The 23,164-nt window shown below is 39.7% G+C and overlaps 2 protein-coding genes across 2 annotated transcripts in view; both read left to right on the top strand.

The window, feature by feature from the left end:
* BGLU42 (beta glucosidase 42) overlaps positions 1–10,735 on the top strand; it is a 52,880-nt gene extending 42,145 nt beyond the window's left edge. Inside the window, exons 8-13 of the mRNA XM_077369059.1 lie at positions 1,391–1,506; positions 2,146–2,360; positions 2,798–2,832; positions 7,994–8,096; positions 9,217–9,325; positions 10,324–10,735. Of these exons, the coding sequence (XP_077225174.1) occupies positions 1,391–1,506; positions 2,146–2,360; positions 2,798–2,832; positions 7,994–8,096; positions 9,217–9,325; positions 10,324–10,525 (780 nt within the window). The 3' untranslated portion in view covers positions 10,526–10,735. The remainder of the gene's footprint in view (positions 1–1,390; positions 1,507–2,145; positions 2,361–2,797; positions 2,833–7,993; positions 8,097–9,216; positions 9,326–10,323) is intronic.
* Positions 10,736–15,662: 4,927 nt separating this feature from the next.
* LOC143858406 (peroxidase RIP1-like) lies at positions 15,663–18,173 on the top strand. Its single transcript, XM_077369060.1, has 3 exons — positions 15,663–15,872; positions 16,535–16,729; positions 17,619–18,173. The coding sequence occupies exons 1-3, from the start codon at positions 15,663–15,665 to the stop codon at positions 18,171–18,173; spliced, it is 960 nt and encodes a 319-aa protein (XP_077225175.1).
* The last annotated feature ends 4,991 nt before the right edge of the window (positions 18,174–23,164 follow it).

Raw genomic sequence — 23,164 nt, 5'->3', positions numbered from 1 at the left:
TTTGCAATCACCATATGGTGTAATGATTCAGATCTTCCTAGTAGGCTTGTCGCATGCTTCCAATTTACCTCGCCACAATCTGCTTTGCACTTTCTAAGAGATCATTCCAGAAAACTAATTGATTAAATTTCTCGGTGTAATCATCATTCGAACCCTTACCCAGCCTGAGGTTCTGCAACCTCTGATATAGGGTTGGGGATAGTTGAAGCGTAGAAAATCCTTGTGCATCTTCTTTTTTTATTTTCTCCCGACTCTGAATCTTTTGCTTGTCACTTTGAACCCTAGTTTGTTCCATCTACATCTACCAAGAGGATACGCTCCCCCCTCAATTTAAGAGCCACAAGTTGGGTGTTCTTGTGCTCTAGAACCTTTTTGAATTCTAATATTCTTTCTACTGTGCAAACCCAATCTAGGAATTCTTCTACAGAAAGGCTCCCGTTGAAATTAGGAAGGTCAATCTTCAATCCGATCACTCAATGATTGTTTTTCCGTTCTCTTCGATTCACTGGTTCTCTCTGACACCCGGTCATGGAAAATATTCAAGAAAGATTCCACTTCCTCTTTGGATTCGTCCATCTGGGGTTTGATTCTCCAACTGGGCCATTCGATTGGCTATGATCTCCACCTATTTGTGTAGGCCTGTTATTTCTTTTTGTTGTCCTTTCTCTTCGGGAACTGTAACATGACGCATGGGTCTTCTTTTCAGAGGTATGCCGAAGAACAACTGAGTTGTAATACTAATACCAATAAAGGTTTGAAATTTCGGGTAAATCTTATAATTTCGGTTTCGGTTGAAATTTAAAACCATGATGCCAATATGGTGCATGTGTATGTGCAAGAAGCCACAAAACACAATGAAAAACAACCGGACAGTCTTAATTTTTTAAAATGATAACAACCACGAAAATGAGGCCCACTACTAATAGTTCATTACATGCATCAAGTTAAAGGAAAACATAAAGAAAAAAGCAACTGGGCACAAAAGACAAAGCCTATAAAACCTAACAAATCTCTATAAAGCACGAACACAGACTAGACTAAAAACATGTGGATGAGGGGCCACTAGCCTTTATAATCTCCTGCAGTCACAGAAATAGAGTCTTGCATGTCCATTTCCAGCACTTGAGTAGGTAAGTTTTGCTATTAAACTTATCCGCAACCTGTTTTGCATCAATTGTCAATTGCCTTCATCTTTTTCAGAAGAGCACATAATGAGCAGTTAATTATTTTAGTGAGATTTGACCCAATCAAATAGTTTAGGGAAGTTTATTTATTCACCAGTGGGAATACTTGCTTTATGCTGTTATTCTTTTAATTTGTTTTACTTGTGAAATCATATAAAAGTGTCACTGGCTGTACAATAATTCTGTTTTTATTTGGTCTGTTCTAGGCCAAGCAAGGAGGGGAAATAGGCTTGGTGCTTGATTGTGAGTGGGCAGAAGCATTTTCAGAAAAAATGCATGATAAAATTGCTGCAGTGAGACGTATTGAGTTTCAGCTTGGCTGGTTACTCTCTTCCCCTTAACTTTGCTATTTTTTACCTGGCCAATTGTCACTAATTTGTCATAATCCTTTGAGACCTCACTCCAAATAAAATCAAATGACTTCTACCTTTTGTTTCATATTGCAAGATTTAACATTAGAGAGGTGATATGATCTTTGGAATTTCATTTTTATTGATATGTGAGTGTACATACATATAATATGTATGTCGCTTCCAAATTTGGATATATGTAGGATGATTTGTAGGATCTCCTTGCTTCTTAATATCTTAATCCTCATTAAATTCCAAATCTATATGACCACTTTGTAGAACTAGTTCTATGTAGCGGGACTGTATGAGACCTTTCTATTTATGTGCAACAAGGCAAATCATTCCTTGGTTCAAAACTTAATAAATGTCCCTACACATAGCCAATAACCTTCATATAGAATTTGGCGGACTCAGATTTTCTTCTTTTGAAGGTGGTGTCATTTTTTCAGATCTGGAGTTCTCACACTTCCAGTTGAAAATTTTCTAGGGCATTTTGAATCTCTTTTTTCATCAACTCATTATGTGCATGGTTCTTCCAATTTTTCCTTCCCCATGAAGTAAGGTTATTTTAAAGTTTTACCATTTTTTTCTTCCTTTCTTTTCCAATAAAGGTTCCTGGATCCGATATACTATGGAGATTACCCTATAGTTATGAGGGAGAGACTTGGAGATCGGCTTCCAAAATTCTCGGAGGAAGATAAGGAATTACTACGGAATTCACTAGACTTTGTGGGTCTAAATCACTATACCTCAAGGTTTATTGCTCACGTATCTAAGAATCCCGAAGATAATGATTTCTATACAGTACAAGAGATAGAGAGAATAGGTATTCATGTCAAGGAATTATTCAACTTCTTTTACTATTATTTAGAATAATTGTATGGGAAATGATATTTCTACCCCCTTTCCAGCATTTCCACCCACTTCTGTTTGTCTTTTCCTAGAAGTGATGGTATTTCTACTCCCTCTTGTTGGTTTTTTCCTGAAAACAAAGCCAACTCAACTCAACTCAACTAAACCTTTGTCCCAAACTAGTTGGGGTCGGCTAATGAATCCTTTACAAAATTTTCATGAATCCTTCTAGAAAATTTTCCTGAAAACAAAGTCACTTTCAGGAAATGTCAAACAAAAGTGGGTGGAAATGCTGTGAAAAGGGGTGGAAATATCATTTCCCTTATTGCATCATTTCCCATATTGCATCATTTTCCATATTGTATGCTTTGTATCAAGTTTGAATCTGATATTGTTTTTTGTCATCCTCAGTTGAATGGCCAGGGGGCGAGGCAATTGGCGAGAGGGTAGGCCTTCTCTCTCTCTCTCTCTCTCACACACACACACACACACACACACACACACACACACACACACACACACACATGCAGATGCATATTTGGTGAACCTTATGTCTGTTCATTGTTACAGGGAGTTCATTTTTTTGAGTGTTTGGCTAAAGGGAGTTCATTAAGAGAACATATTTTCTGCGATCAGTTAAGCAGTGCAAAATTAGGTTTTGTTTCACATGATGCAAAGCTCTCTTTGATTGTTCTGCCATAAGTAACGTCAACTAAAATGATAGAAGTGCCTCATATCTTCTTTGCTCTGTTAAAACTCATGCTGATCCTTTTGATATTCACAATCCATATCCCATTCATGTGTTCACGCTGTATTTTATTGCAAAAATGAACGACTTGGAATTCGGGTTTAAGCCTCACGCCAGTTTTCAACTCCCTCATGTCAAAGGTGTTTGCTGACAACCATTTAGCTATGCGATAATTTCTGTCATGGTTAAAAATCTCTGTACATTGATCTAAGACGTGTCCCAATATACTCGACCTGGCCAATCCGTGAGCCAAGTCCACGATCACACTTGGAATTCACCCTAGAGGCTTAATAAATTAATGCTATTTTTTTTTTTTTTTGGGGGTTATTTCTGAGTTGGGCCTTTACAAACCGGTTTGGCTCTTTCAAGTATATCTTCTTTAACCTTTTTTTTTTTGAAAGTTAAGTATCTTCTTTAACTTGATACCTCTAATCACTTGTTATCAAAATCAAATTAGCCTTGTAATCTAAAGGTGCTTGATCATAGTGAATAGTAAATTGGATTATTTTTCTTTTAGTTAATTCCCTTTTATAATTGATAAAGATATAGAAAACTTAAAAATATAAAACAATAGTCTTTGGACAAGTCAACTGTATTGAACATTTCACATCAGTTTTAATAAATTTATTACTTTCCATAGCATTTCAGGCAGTGATGGACTTATAATACATCATATTGGACCATTAGACTTGGAAAAAGGTCAGTCTAGTGTGGTATTTGCCATTCCATTTCATTTTTCTTCAATCCATAAAAAGAACTTCAAAACCATCATCAATCATGGAACTTTACTCCAGTCTTTTTTTTCTGGGAATTGATTCATGTAGTATTTCTGTCATATGGGATTCAAATTGAGTTTTTTTTTTTTTTGAAAAGGTAACGAAATTTTATTAAATCCTCAAAACATTGTTGGGGACAAGCTGTCCCCGTAGTAGAAGATAGGCCAGACCGCCCAACAAAAAGTTAATCACATGTGATTCATGACAGATCCCCACTAGATCAGCACTCCTTATGAGAGTGGCGCTATGATCCACTCCAGTCTTTGCCAAACCGTCCGCCACAGAGATCGCGGACCTCCTCATGTGGGGGAGTTGCAGATGGATGATGCGACCCAGGCCCCTAATCTCGTCGATCTTAGTTGGTAATCGCTATGATCCACAGCTCCGGTTCGCGGCCCGTGTGATTGTGTTGGCAGAGTCGCCTTCCACAATCAACGGACCAAGGTTATGATCAACATACCATCGTAAACTGAAGAGTAATGCCATCACCTCTGCTTCATTAGCACGCATATGCTGCCGGCCCAGAGTATGCCATGATGATTGTGCCGTTATGATCACGTACTACACCACCAAATCCTCCCCCGCCCGGATTGCCAAACGCGCTACCATCAAAGTTGAGTTTGTGCCACCCATCCGGCGGTGGGGCCCAACGAGGAGTGAAACGGATCCTGTTCTTCTTCTCGCATACAATTCAAATTGAGTATTGGATTGTTTACTGTGGGATTTAATTTGAACTTTCAACAACAATTAGTAAAGAGTAAGGCAAATTGTCACTATTGCATGTGTCTCTCCTTTTGTCTTCATTGGTGTATTTTTTTTTTAAATTGACAAGTTTCATTAATATTTAGAAAGCATTCGGGACCAGAAGTCCCATCCTGCAATACAATATATTAACATGTTTTTGCATGGGCATACCCATGACCAGTTAAACAATAGCCAAAAAGATGAAGTACAACATTCCTTTCCACTATTCCGTAGCATTCTCCTATCCAAAGCTTCTAATGTTCTTTCACAAAAGTCAGCTACATCTAGTTAAAATTGTCCTTTCAAGTAGTCATAGCCAAGTTCTAGACAAAACCCCCGATGTTCTTTCATCTTGTTAAAGCTGTAAGACTTAGGCCTCCTAATCGCCTCTAATACCAGAGATAGATTGCATAAAAAACAAACCTGCATCCTAGGTTATAGAACTTCAAAATTTAGGTATAGGCTTCCAATTATCAAACATAAGGAATAACATCCACCCAAAAACAGTCCTTATCACTGATTCCATTGTGACCTCCTCAAAAAGTCTCTAAAGCATCTTTTTCACTAAGAAACCTCGGAGGGATGAGCTAGGCTGAGGACTTCTTTAATTCCAAAATAAGTCCCACCATCTCAGATACGTATAGCTCCTCATCCAGAATCAAACTGGAGAGTTCCTCATCTATAGGAATGTGTTCTTCTGATGCTTTCTTCCTAGAAATCATATCCTCTAATTTCTGAATTCCTTTCTTCTGGTCCTCCCTCCCAGCGAAGGCGCCTAGTAGTCTGTTCCTCCTCCAACTTTTTAATGAAAAAGGGGTGTTTATGCAAAGGGGAGTGGGATTCCTTAATGGACCATTTACCAGTCAGTCTAAAGATTGCTTCAGATGTATTGCTCGCTTTTTTTTTAAAAAACTTCCACTGGTGCTTAGAGACGTCCTTAGCAATTTCCATTTGTGTTGGAGAATGATTGGATGCGTATTCCTCCCGGTAAGCCAACCTTTTCAGAACTTTTAAGGCAGTTTCCAATTCAAGCAAGTCTACCGGCAGCTTCCTCTTTTTTCCCCGGCGTGAAGAGGAGGAGCAAGGGGGAGGAGATACCGAGACTCTCTGATCTTCCATTAAACCCAAAATCCAAACCCAAAAGAGAAGAGAAAAGGTTCACCAAAACTACGTATTAGCACAGGATAGATACACAACATAGGCCACATTAAATGCGCCGAAGTGGCGCTTTCTAATTTCATCATTATTTCTTCCTAGAGAGCAAAGGTTATCACTGCGATACGTTTCTCGACGTGCAAGCCCCATTGCCAATGAGTGGAAGCACAACCATAACAGCCTGAACCCAAAAGACACGAAAAAACTCTTTGACTTCACATGCCAGCAAAATCCTGCTAGTCTCAGGATATGATTTCTTTCTTTTTTCCTCTTTTTTTTTTTCCCCTCGATAGTTGCACATAGGGAAGGCGCCAAAATCAGCCAAAAAGGACGAGTCAAGACGACTCTTATGCTGAGCATGCCACATCTGAGGGCCCACCCTTTTCTAAGAAACAAGTATTATTTTCATAAACTTGATTCATCTTGGATATAGCTGGATTGCCCCACTGGCAGATATTCCGAGCTGAAGCAGGTTCCTGATCTCACAACCCTGAAAGGAGACTCAAATGTCCTTTTAGGCCAGGCTTGGGAAGCGAGCCCAGCACATTCCCAAATCTAACCCTTGCAGATTTGAAATTTGAAATTTGAACTTGATGAGGTGGTTTCAGAATGCCAGCTGGCCGCCTGGCCTGGATCTCCAAGGAGCGCACCGACTCCCTGTTTTCCAGTGGGACAATCAACGAAGAAGCTTTCTGACCATCCCCAAGATTCAAACGAGTGTCTCTGGATCCCTGGGTGGAAACTCCGACCATGTAACGGTGATTGGAGATCCAGAGTTTCACAAAGGGGGGAAATTTCAAATGAGGAGTATGGATTTTAGATGATACGAAACACATACATTGATTATGGAGGTCCTCCATTTTTATTTCCAACACCCGCCCAAAAGATTGCCCAAGGCTTCAACCGTCGAGGAGGCCCACACATGTATTGGGATATCGTAAAAATTAACCCATAATGTCTCAGATCCTTGGATATAATCCGGGGACCAATGGGAGAGGGAGGATAGGAGTTCTCCCCAGTTTTCGATTCCCAGATCCAATATCCTAGAAGCCATCTCTTCAGAATCAAAGATAAAAAGGATCTCTTCATTGGAAAGTAAACACTGGTAAGCAAGAGAGGGAGAGTTCCAGGACTTTTTGGCCCACTCCCATAGATCGTGAAGGGATCCAAACGACTCATTTCTTCTTCCCACCAAACAAGCCTTTAAGGACTCCAATCTTGTTTCTACCTCTTTACCAGATATAAAGAGTGATGGGGATCCATTTCCTGCCATAGAAGACGAAAGTACCCTCGAATCTGGCCAAGGATCAGAATCCAGATCTATCAGGCTTCCAGCCCCTAAGGTGGTGGAGGTGGGATGTGAAGGCAATTGTTTACGACCCAGGTGGCAGCAACGGCATTTACTCAGTCGTTTAAAGTTAGAATAGTTACAAGACGAGCAGGACCAATCCCCCTGCCTCCATCCCTGAACATGTTGTCTATTTCCATCCTTACCCATAGCCACCGGACAATAGACTGAGGGTGATGAAATCTTCTTCCTCTGAGGGCACCATCGACAACTTGGCCTCCATTTGAAATTGTAATAAGCACAAGATGGGCAAAACCAGTCCCCTTGTCTCTGATTTTTCCTCCCCATCCGATTCACTTCCTTGTCTCTGATTTGAAATAATGGAAATTCCTCTCTTCATTGGTGTATTAAACTAATCAAAGGGCAGGACTCACCAAAATCTACTCATGTTATCATTTATAGAGTTGAGGGAATTAAAACCATCTTTGGGGTGGTTTCTAAGAAAAAATATTCAGGAGGTCTCCATCACATATATTTATTTGTAGATCATTTCAGCTGTTTGACCTTAATTTATTGGTGGCTTAAATGCCCTTTATGTCAAGAATCATGTTCAGAAACTCATTGATCAACCTGGAACTCACCAGCCTAGACCCCTATTCTAGAAAGCTTGTCTGAGCCAACCATAAACTTGGTTGCATTTTTCCCAATAGGCAAGTTTCTCTCTGAATAGACCCAATAGAACTCAGAAATCCATAAACAAATTTCTGAAATAATTCCACATTTTTTTAACATTGCTAGAATGACCAAAATGCTTTCAGTCTCAAATCCTCACCATTAAAAAATAAGTGCTTTCATTGCCAAATATCATATTTATTCTTTTTACTTTTCTTTGGCAGGCTGCATCAGAATGGCTTTACGTAGTTCCATGGGGTATTCGGAAAGTTCTCAATTACATAGCCGAAAGATACCACAATCCCCCAATATATGTTACTGAAAATGGTAAAAATACCTTCATTTATACGTCAATTGAAATGAAGAAGGCATCAATCAATCCTGAATAAACCAAAATATATTTACTTGAAATTCTATTTTTCAAAAAAAAAAAAAAAATGTTTCAGGTATGCAAGTGTAATGCTTGTCAACCTACTTTCAGAGAATACCTTACGTTGTCTTTTTTTTTTTTTCGAAAGATAATATCTTTTACTGTGATTTTCATATAAAATTGCATGCTCCTTTCTTATTGATCTAGAGGTAATTTTTCCCTGGATCATATGCTATCACTACTACTGTTTGTAAGTTTTATGTAAAATGCGTTTGATATTATCATATGACTGCATAGATGCTTCAGCATGTCATATGTTCCAGGTCACTTGGCACTATTTGTCAACATTTGCTTTAGAAGTTGAAAAAATGTCTACAAAATGACAAATATTATTGTGTTAAGGGGCATCAGAGATTATATAAGAACTATGCAATATTTTCATCATGTCAAGTGACCCTAATACCGGAAAATGACACTTTCAATTTATGAAATCTAGGATGCTTCTAGTGATATTAGCCACAGACAAGAACCTTTTTTTTCTCCAATTTCTTGTTGTATGCCTTTGGCAAGAGATGTTCAAAACTAAGGAACTATAAATGCACTAGTGAAATGATAAAGATGATAGCTAACACCGCAATGTTGAGTGTACTTATTGACTTACCCAAGTCAATTAAAACTCGTGATTTTTTCAGAAAACTAGCAGAATCAATCATTATCTCAGCATATTTCTTATAACATTGAAGTTAAGACTGCACACTTGGAGCCTGGCCAGACCGAGTCAAATTGTCCATAGTCCAAGTCCAACAAGTTTTGAACATTATTTTATCACATACAGACAAGGATTGAAATTTCGGCTTCGGCCTCAGCCGAAAATGAAATTTCGGTGGCAATTTTGGTTTCGGTGGAAATTTTGGTGAAAATCTTATAATTTCGGCCAAATTTTTAAATGTCGGTTTTGTTTTTAAATTTCGGTACCGGAAGAAATCCGAAATTTCAGTATTTCAGCTGAAATTTAAAACTGTGCATACAGCATCATTGGGGTCATTTTCAAAATTCATCATTGTTTGTGACATGCAGGCATGGATGATGAAGACAACGAAACATTGCCTCTTCATGAGGTGCTGGATGATAAACAGAGAGTTGGTTATTTTAAGGGATACCTTGCTTCAGTGTCTCAAGCAATGAGGTGCGCTATGACCCTTTTCTCATCTCATAACATTTATGCATGTAGATTTCCCAGTGCTTGCCGTATCCGCCCATTTGTAAGTGATTATGTATTCATTCGGGTAATTATTGTGTCCATATACATATGCATTTGTAACAATGTATGCATATACATCTGTAGGTATGCTGGACCATATACGTATACATATAGTACTGAAATCTATTGTAATATAAATATAAGTAAATAAAATACTCACAAGATCAAAGCCACATAAATGTATCTTCTAGATGTATGAAATAATATTTAAACTGTGTTATGATCCAATGCTTGCATCACATACTAAATTTCATTTTTTTGATCATGACCACGGTTCGAATAATACTCCCATGGCTGTGCAGCAGCCCCTTTGCTTCCCTTTCCCCCTTCTTCACCCCTTCATCTCCCTAGCTCATGGGCTATGAACTCCCACTTTCTTCTCCCCCTTCTTTCTCTCCTCTCTCTTATCTCTCTGTATTGGCTGTGAGCAGCCCCTTCTCACTCTAGCTCTCTGTCTCTCCCTTCTTGGCCACTACCAGCAACTAGACGACCAAGGCATGAGGCCCAACACGCTAGTCCCAGCTAAGGTTCCCATTTCTCCTTTCCTATCCTATTTTTCCTCCTTTTGATTGTTTTCATTTTTTCTTTTCGCACCATACATTCCTTAAACTTTTCCATCTACTTTTCCGCACACACTTTTCCTTGACCATTCCTATAACCCTTGCCCATATTAACACCCTACCCTGCTCCCATTACCTACTGTTATTCCCCTTGCCCCATTTGCAACGTTATTACATTACTGTATATGTGCTCATTTTTTTGTATATATACATACGTACATTAATACACACTCTGTTTATGAGTTTTCGAATCTACCAATGTAGGACTACATTGGATTACATGTCTTCTCATTAGAATTTTCCATAAATAATTGAAGAAAGAAAAGAAGAGTAAATTTTTTAGTATGCATTGATGTTGGACAGGGATGGAGCCGATGTTAGGGGGTACTTTGCATGGTCTTTTTTGGACAACTTCGAGTGGTGTCAAGGATACACCAAGCGTTTTGGGTTGGTATATGTGGACTACAAGAATGGACTTTCAAGGCACCCAAAATCTTCCGCCCTCTGGTTTTCCCGTTTCTTGAAGGCGGAGATTGCCGATAGAAAGAATGGAAAGGACGACTGATGATAGCCCTTTATACGTATAGTGTGTATTATAATTGCTATGCTATTGCCAAAATACCATTGCTCACACTGTTCTTACTGCTATATCATACACATATTGCCCTTTTTCAACTAGAAATAGAATGCAGGTCCAGAGCTTCTACTGGAACAAAATACTTTCGCTGTACAACATAATATGGTATCATGAGTGGAAGCTATGTTTGATGTCTTATGTTTGTGCTGTACATTCTGGGGCTCTCCTTTGTTCTTTGTTTCTTTTTCTTCTTTCTTCTTTTGATAGGTAAGGGATCTCAACAGTACACACTTGAGTTCATTTGCCTCTGGCAGTAAGGCTCAACATCATCTCCTTTGCTCATTGGGACCATTTGATGTTCTGGAGATAAATGAGAAAGTTGTATTCTCCATGCAAAAGTATCAGGTTTCTTTGCATGCAGGATTTAACAGAAATCCCTCTAACATGAGGAAATAAAACCTTGCGTGTCTTATCTAATATCTCATTAAATGGACTCTCCCCCCTCTCTTTGATCTGTCTGTTAGGTTTTTATTTATTTTTTGAATGGCAAAGAATTCAATTAATGAGAGGAAAGGAGGGAAGAGTGGGTGGGTGGAGCCCTGGCGAACGAGTTGATCAATGCAAGAGAGCAGAGAAAAAAAAGGAAAAAAGAAACAACACAAAACAAAGCCCCGTCGAGGGTGAAGAAAATCAAACATTTCTAAGGCGGAATGTTAGTTTGCGTCATCCTTATACCTTAATGAATCACTCTTATTTCTGCCTCATTCGAGTCTGCCACTCCTAGCCTGAGAAGGCCCACTTCGTCATCTATACCCTATACCCTGGTGAATCGCTATATTAGGTTTATTATTTCTCTCTTTTCTTACTAGTAGATTCTTGCCTTTGACTAAATACATTTGATTTATATATTGTTCCATGGAAATGTCCTGACTTTGATGATTATGTGATAGGTATGATTTTGTCACCTAATGTTTCTATTGTTGTTGGGTGGGGCCATCCTTTTGCATGTTTTGATGGGATGGGGCCCACCATGGGCCGGAACATTAGTGGGTTTCTCAAGGCTCTTGCACTCTTTACATAAGAGTCCATCTTATCTTATGAATGATCCTGGCTTTCGTGCTTTGGTGGGTCGGAGATATTTTCGATGACCTTTGTGGTGATGAATGCGAAACTGAATTTGAGAAAATGGAGGTATGAAAAAACTATTCTTGCATTGGGGGGCTCATTGGGGGCTGATATGGGGTGCCCCTACTTTTACCTATGTTATGGAAATGTATTACACAAAAAATCAGGCTAGAAGCTATGGTCTCAAAATTAAATTTTCATTACATCTAGGTCTAGGTCCAATGAAACTACATCATCTAGGTCTAGGTCCAATGAAACTACCTCATCTAGGAGGGCTGGTGGTAGTAGAAATAATTCCTTGGATTAGACTTAGTCAATCTGAGCCAGGTAGATCCTTTCACTTTCTTCATGAAAAATTTCTAAAGGATTCATTAGCCAACCCCAACTAGTTTGGGACAAAGGATGGGGTTCCATTTTGGAAAAAAAAAAAACAACGGGCGTCAACCATTTGAGCCACGTCCACTAAAAGACAAATGGAGGGAGCTCAAATCCCCATAAAAGCAATAAATACACATTAAAAAGGGTTACATCAGTGGTCATTTCAGTCCCGTTTTTATTCCTAAACGGAATCCCGTTTTCAAAGTGTTTTCCAAATTGCATTAAGAATAAGTCTAGGCAGTGTGAAAATTACAGTATTTAGGAGGGCTAATGCAATAGAAATTGTCGTCATTTAGGCCTGAACACACTTAAACCGCATTATTTACTATTTAGGTGTAACCGTAGGTAAACATCTCATTGCATCCAAAAGTCTAGAGGCCCATTAAAGTTCCAAGCATTTCAAGCTAGAAACAGAGAAGTTGCACCATCTAAAGCCCAGATGCAATGAAAACTGTGTTGTCTAGGTCCGAAAAGAAGAAAAATTACACTATCTACGGGCCCTAGAATATGTGAATGATACGTACCTAGATAGATGGTTCCCACTTAGGATTTAACAATATCTAATTAGCTTTTCATATTATTGTGATTCGTGGCAGTATTTTTAGTAGTTATCTATATTCAGTAAGAGATGTAGATTTGATTGGAATATTGGCAACTCTTATTAGCTACTCTTAGAATAGCAAGTTATTATTTAATTAGGAAGTAGATTTGGGTAGGATTCTTATTAAGTAGGAAAGTTACTTATGATTCTGTGATATAAATAAGTTGTAATCTTCTATTTCATCAATGAATGGAGAAATTATTCTAGAAATTAACATCAAAAGCTAATTTGGATATTGCTAAATCCTAAGTGGGACCCATCTATCTAGGTACGTATCATTCCACGCGCCTTGAAATCAACATTGTCCTCAAGGTTAAAGATTAATCGATGACTATTTGAGGAGATGACCTTGCACATGACTTTCCAAATTTCTTGTCTCTTCTCTTTTTCTTTATTCTTTCTCCCTCCTTTTCGTTATTTCTTTGTCTTATAATTAGTCACCATCCCAAATGTCCCCATCAAGGGTTGAGGCAGCTCCATCTTCAAATCGATTGCATCGTGCCGTCAACAAAGCACTTTTGATGTGTCATTTTTGGAATGATTGAGATGTTGATACATGGATGGCTGTGGGTGAGAATATTTTCAACGGCGTTGGATAGGTTGAGAGGAACGGTAGACTCTTCGGCGACAACCTTTCTTTTGTGGCTTCTTCGTCTTTTCTTCTCACTTCTTCCGTTCTCGCGTTTTCTTTTCTCTCATTTTTCTGTTTTGTCTTTCCTTTTTCATTGTGCAAGCTCACTCGACAGTGCTCTAGCTCAACTCTTCCATCAGACATGGAGGTTCTTCTGACTTCACTCCAAACGATAATGCTATCTCGTTGAACTTGGCCTTCAAAGAAGCTAAGATGCCTTAAGACAGTGGCAGAGCCAGGATTTATTCATAAGGGGGGCAAGCTAATACAGGCTTATACATAAGGGGGGCAGGCCTTCAAATTTTAAAGGGGTCTGGGCCCAATTGAGTTGGGCCTATTAAGGATTTGGCCCAACTCAACAGGGGCAACTGCCCCCCTTATGCTACATGTAGCTCCGCCCTTGCCTTAAGATCTCTCTTATATTCTCATCCCTTTGATCCATTGCTCCTTCGATTTGCTTCGACCTACTTTGATACCAATTGTTACGAACCCGAATCGGTCTTTTGATCCACTTCGAGGGAAGGATCAATCCTCCTTTGTGCAAAAACACAATTTCTAGAATAATTTCTCCATTCATTGATGAAATAGAAGATTACAACTTATTTATATCTCATAATCATAAGTAACTTTCCTACATAATAAGAATCCTACCCAAATCTACTTCCTAATTAAATAATAACTTGTTATTTTAAGAGTAGCCAATATTCGAATCAAATTTTCATCTCCTACTGAAAATAGAAAACTATTAAAAATGTTGCGAGGAATCTCATTAATATCAAAAGCTAATTTAGATATTGCTAAATCTTAAGTGGGACCCATCTATCTAGATACGTATAAGTGAAAATGGTAAATGTCTATGAAGCTTTAGATGGAATGAAAATGACACCATCTATTTAGAACATTAGTTAAAATTGCATTGCATCTGAATCTAGTTCTCGGCAACCATGAAAAATTATTCCATGGAATATTTGTGAGCCCAATCGTAGAAGAGGTGTTCGAGGGAATTAAGGTTGATAAAGCCAAGGTGGATCTCATTGTCCATCTTCCATCGCCCAAAAGTGTGAAGGATATTCGATCATTTTTGGGCCATGCGGGCTTTTACCGGCGTTTTATAAAAGATTTTTCTAAAATTGCTAGGCCTCTAACCAACTTGTTAGGAAAAGATAAAAATTTGAGTTTTCCAAAGAATGCTTCGATCATTTTGAGTGTTTGAAAAATGAGTTAACTACGGCTCCTATTATTCAAACACCCAATTGCACCGAATTATGTGAAATTATGTGTGATGCTTCCGACTTTGCAATAGGAGCCGTGTTGGGTCAAAGATTCGATAAATTACCGCATGTAATCTATGACTCCTATCATTCACTCCCCCTGCATTACGCATTCGCCCCCTTATAACTTGATTTGCCGCGAACAGGGGTCAACTTTAACGCTTTTTGACGTCAAATCACATTATAACGGGGGAGGATGCGTAATGCAGGGGGAGTGAAAATATCATCGCCCATATTTTTTCTCTTAAAACTTGTTGGAAAGTTGCTTCAATCCAAACGGGGACTAAGGAAAGTGATATAGGCGTCGAGGCAAATCCTCTGTATTTTCTCACCAGTTCTTTCACCACCCCACTACCGGTTATTCAAATAGTTTGAAGAAGCAACTACAAAACCGATTAAACAAAGATATTAAGCAGTTTAAGCAGTTCGAGGAATCATCTACTAAACCTACAAAATAAGAGCATGTCAATATTACCATTTTCTATACAGGGTCCTTTGTACGCAACCTTTGAGAGAATAGGCAAGGAGTGGGTTAGAATTAAATCTGGGCGATTCTTAAGTGATAAAATAATTGAATTTGAACTCATCAAATCTAGGCCTGACTAGAAGCAATCGCCGGTCTAATAATTTATTGGAAAACCATAAGTTCTCTTTTGCGTAATCAAGAGTTGGGAAACAGACTGAAATGGTATTAAGCAAGTTGATTAACAATGTGGGTCAAGCCGTCAACAAATAATAAAACTAGAAATTAAAGAGGACTACTGCTACTTTATTTAGGTGTTCATATCCGTTGAGAAGACAGATCGAATGATCCTAGGCCATTGATTCATCGATATGGGCCAAGATCATGTTGGTGGCTAAAGATGATTTAGAACATTAACCATCCATTTCACTTTATGGTTTGAATAGGTCAATGATTATATGCTTATAACAAAATGTTATTTGGACTTGGCACCAAATCAAAAGTTATCAGACCATGTCAATACGCTGTACCATCAAATGCAGAGATGATATGAATTAAAATATTAGAAGCAAGGCATCAAGTAATGTGATTACCTGACTATATAAACAGCAAATTAGAAGTAACTTCATTATAAAACTTAATTGTTTCTTATCACCATGGCCGCTCTTCGCTCCCTGATCATTTATTTCTGTGTGGTTTCCGCTATCATGCACCAGACCAATGCAGAGCTTCACCCTGATTTCTATGACATGGTGTGCCCACAGGCACTATCCACCATTAAGATGGTCGTCGAGCAGGCAATATACCGCGAGCCTCGCATGGGAGCTTCGTTGCTCCGTCTACACTACCATGACTGCTTTGTTAATGTAAGATTAGCAATGGATGAAGATAAGAAATTAATCTTCATTCCCTATAGTGCCTTGTTTTAAACAAAATGACTAAATTACACTTACACTACTTTGATACCTCGTTCCTTAATTTTATTTGTGAGGCCTTTCTAGTCATTTTCAAATTCAAGGGACATTAACATTGTAGGAATCAGTGAATCTGAGGTGATTTTACCGTTAAATGTACCTGTGATAAATCTACCTTGATTTACGCCGTGTTTGTTTCGTAGTTTCAGAATCAATTAAGAATCCAAAACTGATTAATTGCTTCAAATTTATATTTAATTTTGAGAGCATTAATCAGTTTTGGACTCCCAATGGTTTTCTAAATTGCAAACAAGAAGGGCCTTAGTCTTCAACTGTAATCACTGTGGGCTAAGCCCTAAGGCCCTGTTCGTTTTAGTTTTTGACAAAAAATAGTGAGTCCATAACCAATTATTGGACTCAGAATTAATCGGTTTTTGACTCGGTCGGCCGTCGAAATCTAAAATGAAAACGGCCTAAATTGAAGTTATGCGTAGATGATATGCAAACTACATTTGTGTATTGTTGGGTCTCCCAAAAAGAACATTAATTGCGTACTCTACTCATTATGTAAGCTTTTGGGCATGCCATGGCTTACTTCTCTCGTCTGTTTGCAGGGCTGTGATGGATCGAACCTCTTAGATGATACCCCAAACTTCACAGGTGAGAAGACGGCCCATCCTAATCTCAACTCCGCTAGGGGTTTCGATGTGGTCGATGAAATCAAAGCAGCTGTTAACGAGGCTTGCTACGGCAATGTGGTCTCATGTGCAGATATCTTGGCTGTCGCAGCCCGTGACTCTGTTGCCGCGGTGAGTGGTTTGCTCTTCTTACTTAGGGCTGTTTGGATATGCAGATTTTAGAATCTTGGATTTCCTCAAAATTGTAGATGGGAGTTGAGAGAAGAAAAAGACCGGCCATCATTTTATGATTTCTCGTCCTTCTTCCTGACAGCAAGAGAGCAGGAGAAGAGATTGTCCCATGTTTCCAGGTTTTTAAAATCTCACGATGAGGGAGAGATTTCTAAAACCCGGATTTCTTACTTCAAATCGAAGAAACGCTGTTAGGGCCATGGCTTTAAATTTAGGCCGAAATGCAAAATTTCAGATGAATTTCGGTCCAGGACCGAAACCGAAACATTCCGAAACTGAAATTGTCGAAAATTATCAAATTTCGGTCTAAATTTCGGCAATTTCGGAGAAATTTTTGATAAAATATTAAGTTCTTATTTCTTTATAGAATTTCAGTGGAAATTATAGAAACTTTGGTAATTTCGGCTCAAAAAACCCGACATTTCTAGCGCTTCTACCAAATTTTGGCTGAAATTTCCGAATTTATGCCAAAATTTCAGTTCCAGTGAGGACCAAAAGTACCCCCAAAACCGAAATTTAAAACCTTGGTCAGGACAGCATACAACAGCTTTATCATGAACCCCTCTTTTAGACTGTTTTCAAACAAAAACCTGAATTCTAAAATCTGCGTATCCAAATAGCCCCTTAGTACACATTCTTTTCCATGTTAAAAAAGTCACTACATTTGATTTGGATTGTGAAATTTGCTATGGAATTATGAGGTAACATAGTCAATTAACGAAGCAACATCCCCCATAACAACAAGACTAAATAAAGGGCACATTGGTGATTGTAACTTTAGATTGATAGTCAACATAAATACCTATAAACAATATCATTTGTACTGCAGTTGGGAGGCAACTCATATGAAGTCTTACTAGGGAGGAGGGATTCGAGGACAGCAAGCATAGACGCCGCAAACAACGACCTTCCTGCCCCATTCTTCAACTTCTCTGGTCTCCTTTCAAACTTCCAGTCGCACGGCCTGAGCAAAGAGGACCTAGTCGTTCTATCCGGCGCTCACACAATTGGTCTTGCCCGATGCACAACATTTAGGAGCAGGATATACAATGAGGCCAACATTGATCCGGGATTCGCGGGCTCATTGCGTGCACAATGTCCCTTATCAGGAGGAGATAACAACACCGCGCCACTGGATCAGATCACCACATCTTTCGACACTGTCTACTACAATGACTTGTTGGAAGAAAAGGGACTCCTCCATTCGGACCAAGAGCTCTTCAAGGGTGATGGAAGAGCTAGTGATGGTCTAGTGAGATATTATAGCAACAATGCACAAGCTTTCTGGGCACATTTTGGTGTTTCCATGATAAAGATGGGGAACATAAGTCCTCTGACAGGCACAGATGGAGAGATTCGTATGAATTGCAGGAATGTTAATTAAGGTCGTTTATCAAATCTACCAAATATGTTGTAATTGATTCCCTTTATTTTTTCTGTAATTTGTATTGTCAAGAATATGTATTTTTGGATATCATGTTTTCCATAGGTAAGCAACATAATAAAAGTGATTTTTTTGGCCGTTGCCCATCAATGATAGTGTCACGCCCCCAACGACCCGAGAACGCGATAGGCACCGCAACCGCAAGCCTGCAACGTAGAACCTTACAAGCATGCAAGGCTAATTGGACACATACTTCATACCATTCCATTCTCAGAGAAACTCACTATTTTTACCGAATAACTCATTCAAGTTTTTTTACATACATCCAAAAATACAAGTACTCACGTTATATGCAGCTAAAAACCTATGAAGACACTTTTTCTGGTACCGTGTCCGATAAATTTTCTAGGTTAGAAAAACGTAAGATATTTATGTGTGAGCTCAAAAGCCAGTAAGCAATCGAACATAATCTTTAGTTGAACCAAAGCATGCAGAGATAGGTGGCTAAAGCAACCGATTAAACAAAGCGTAACCAGAAATTGACCAAGCTTCAATCACGAAGTCAAACTTCACAGATGCAAGTCGACAGGGTTAATATGTTTATACCATCTTGGCAAGCGAGGTGTCAGGGCCAAAATATTTATACCCACTTGGAGTCCGAGGGTGTTAGGGCCAATATATTTATATCACTCGGCATTCGAGGGTGAATATAGTTATACCCCTTGGTATCCGTGGTTGTCAACACATAACTTCCCATTGGCTGATTTAACAAAATAGCTTTCTCCATCAAGATCGTCATACAGACTAACCCTTCATCCAAACAAGCTTGTACGAGCATTCTAGAGCTTCTTGCCAAACATAAATTCACAAAGGCATGCTGTTGGGATAAAATTGAACTTCCCTATGAGATCGCGACACGTGGCATTAAGCACGCCGGCGGGCCTCCCAATCCAAGTCGCTATCCGCCGCTGCTCTGACGCACGTCGCTGCCTGAAATAGAAAGAGACCACTCTTGCGATCGAGGACATCAACATCTTTTCGCCAATAAGATGAAGACACATGTGCCATACACCAAAGGACGGTGGAGAAACTCTCCCTACAAAAGCCTCCAGGCTCAAAGATACGGGGTTCTTTCTTCAATCACTTCACCATCGGAACATCGTTTTCAACCTTAAAAACCTTAAGATAAGCTTACATTTCTGTCATTTACATCACCTTTTCAATGTGATATCAATTTCTGACTTGAGTGTCGGAGTAGCTTCCCGGAGCCAAAGCCCCGGGACCCCTAACACTTTCTCTGTGACTTAAGGGATGACATAGATTGAACTTCTATCAGCCCTCGAATCGGAGAACCAGATTTTGGCATCATCAGATTGGCACCATCCGTGGGACTTGTTCTTGAGACCAACTAAAAAATCGCTAAGAACACCACCAACCCTCATCCAAGCGATGGACACCGATGAGGAAGACGGGACAAAAGCCCTCTGAATACGAATGACTCGAATATTCTTCTCTAGTGAGGACTACCACGGCATCCACGCCCCCCATGACGACGCCGTAGCCATCTGGCTTGCCATTGCAAACTTTAATGTTGAAAATGTGCCGGTTGACACCGGAAGTTCCCTAAACATCCTTTACTACGATGCGTTCAAGCAGATGCACCAGCGGTCTGGTAGTCTCACCCTGACAGACCAGTCTATTTGCGGATTCTCCCAAGAGGAGGTGAAGGTCGAGGGTAAGATCGACCTTCCGGCGACCTTCAGCATCAAGCCCCGCCAGAGGATAATCTGCCAGACGTTTCTAGTGGATCAAGCCCCTTCTGCTTGCAACGCCATAATTGGTAAGACCGCTCTTAACGAACTGTAGGCTGTCATCTCTACACTGCAGCTCAAGGTGAAGTTCCCTACCAATCGAGGAATCGGGGAGGTACCGGGCAATCAGGACACAGACCGCATCTGCTATGTGATGACTCTTAAGTGCACCAATTGTGATCGGAAGTTACACCCTATCGAGGCTTCAGACATTCGCGATGAAGCTCGAATAATAAGAAGTGAGCAGATAGACGAGCTTACCCAAGTTCCGCTCTTTGAAAGAGATGAATAATGGACAATGTAGATTGGATCCCTCCTTACAGGTAAATCTAGAACATGATATGTTCCGTTCTCTGAAAGAGACGAATAAGAGCTTAACACTGATATGTTCGCTTGGTCTGCCTCTAATATGCAACATATCTCCACGGTGGTATCCGTCCATAAACTTAGCATTAATTCGACCATCAAACCAGTTAAACAAAAGAAACGTAACTTCGCCCCCAAGAGGCAGAAGCACATTAAGGAAGAGGTCGATAAGCTCCACCGAGCGGGGTTTATCTTGGAGATTCACTATCCAGAACGGCTATCCAATGTGGTAATGGTCAAAAGAGCAAATGGCAAGTGGTGTATATGTGTCGAATTTACCGACCTCAATTGCACCTGCCCAAAGGACCATTACCCCTCCCTCCGATAGATCTCCTAATTGATGAACCTGGGCATGAAATGTCGAGTTTCATGGATGCTTTCTTCGGTTACAACCAAATTCAGATGTACGGTACTGACATTCCTAAAACCTCGTTCATCACCGAACAAGGGCTCTACATTACAAAGTCGTGTCCTTTGGGTTGAAAAACGTGGGGGCCACCTACCAGAGGTTTGTCAACAAGCTGTTCAAAGAACAAATCAGTCGTAATATCGAAGTTTGTGTGAATGATATGCTTGTCAAAAGCTTAAAAGATGGCCAACACATCGCCGACCTTGAAGAAATGTTCTCTGTGTTACGCCGGTATCAAATGAAGTTGAACCCCTCCCAGTGTGCCTTCGGGCTAACAACGAAAAAATTCATTGGTTTCATGGTCAGCCATTGGAGAATCGGAACAAACCTAGAAAAATCCAAGACGTGTTTTGCTTGGCTTCTCAGGCAATGATCATCGAAGTACAGAGGCTCATCGGACAAATTTCAGCCCTATGCAGATTCATGTCAAGATTGGCCGAAAGATGTCTGCAGTTCTTCAAGATACTCAGAAACATGTGTGGATCCCTGCAAGATATCCGGATGGGGTCCTCCTGATGGTCACCGGGCGGGTTTCTCCTTGGAGTCCTCGCTACCACACTCGGGTGTGTATTTTGTTATTGCACTCTTGTTCCCTTTTTGTTAGGGGTGAGCTTGTGTCTACGTTTCTTGTGAATTTGGGATGAAGATCATAATTTCATGGGAAAATAGAGGTTTTCAGAGTTCCCACGTAGGTTAGGGCTTAGGACTCGGAATCTGCATTTTTAATTATAGACACCCAATTTTGTCAAGGTGGTACTAATGATAGGTGTTGCGAGGAAGAACCTTATGACGAGTCCCAGAGCACCAGTTCGGTTTCTCTCAAATCTCTCATTAGGTTTAATACAAAAGGGAAACAATTTCCGAAAACCGTTTTATCCCAGAAATGCAACAAAAGCCTGTTTTTACAGCACTTGTCTTCCACTGCACAACCAAAATCCTGTCTTTACACTGCACCAGCTTTTACGGCATAAACTGGTAAGCCCGTTTTCACACAGCATTTCAATTGAGAAGTTAACTTTGAGTAAAAAACATCTAGTTTTACCAAAAGAACATTTCGTTTTCTGAAAGCAAGCGATATTAGATTCATTGGAAACTCCACAGAATGAGGAATCTAATGGATTTGACAGCGTGTGATTCAGAATTCAATCGGAGAAGTTACTAACCTTCGAAACTCACCGATAAAAGATGAAAAATCACATTTTTTGAGAAACTACAAAGGACGCCACATCGCGCCATTCGAAATATGATGTCACCCAGATGACATCATCTAGGTGACACCAATTTCGCCCCCTGCGAAATTTGGTCGAAATGACTATTTGTTACCCCCCCCCCCCCCCCCCCTCAAAAAAAAAAAAAAAAAAAAAACTAGGGGTAAGAGGTGGTTAAGGTGAAATTCCCTCTCTCTCTCTCTTCTCCTTTCTGTTGAGAAAAACCCTTGTGTTTCACGCCCCCTTTTTGGCTTTTCAAACCCAAAACCCCTTTGAATTTCTAGAAAACCCTTGTGTCTTTGCTTTAGAAGAGATAAAGTAGAGAAACCCTTAGGTAGCTCACATTAGGCGTCGGCATTCTGCCGAAATTTTGAAGTTTTGGAGTGACATCTTTCAAATAGCGTTGTTGTTCTGTTGAATTTCGCAGAACCACGAGCTATTTTTCTATAATAGCACCATTTTTTTGCCGAATCTCGGCCACTCCGAAGCCCCTTTCCAAAACAACGCCGTTACGCCGCCGACTTCTCTTCAACTTCGGAGACCCTTTGTCAGAATAGCGCCATTACGCCGCCGATTTCTTGACAACCTCGGAGTCCATTTTTCCGTAGCACCGTTACGCCGCTGAAATCACGGTAACTTCGGAGCCCATTTGTCAAAATAGCGCCGTTACGCGGCCAAAATCTCGGCAACTTAGGAGTCCCCTTTTTAGAATAGCGTAGTTACGCTGCCAAATTCTCTACAGATTCTTGTAAATTTATATTTATTTCCTAGCTTTCTGTAATTTCCTTTAAAAAGTAAAGTACGAGGTGGTGACGTTATAAGATCTCCGGCTCACATTGCCCTAAGAACTTATGATATAAATCCCTCTACCTTTCATTTACTTTCTGCACTGTATTTTCCGTTTGATTTAAGTTAACCTGATTGTGATCAGTTCCGAGATCTTTCGGGACTCATACAACAACATACGATCTCAATCAGGATAACTACCGCTTATTTTCGGTCTTTATGTAAATTCATCTTATTTACATCCTGGAATTAAGTGTAATCTGAATAAAGGATAAAAGTGATAAGTTATCTTGATTAAAATTCTTCAAAAATGCCAAATTAAGTTAAGAGACCGGATTCATCCGGGCAAGAGGGGTGCCTAACACCTTCCCCGATTGTAACCATAACCCTTACTCAGATATCTATAAGGAC

This window comes from Tasmannia lanceolata, unplaced genomic scaffold (assembly GCF_043159265.1).
Source record: "Tasmannia lanceolata isolate RefF3 unplaced genomic scaffold, GAP_Taslan_0.1 ptg000026l, whole genome shotgun sequence".
Classification (NCBI taxonomy): Eukaryota; Viridiplantae; Streptophyta; class Magnoliopsida; order Canellales; family Winteraceae; genus Tasmannia; species Tasmannia lanceolata.
The sequence above is the reverse complement of the archived record's forward strand: the minus strand, read 5'-3'. Positions and strand labels throughout refer to the sequence as shown.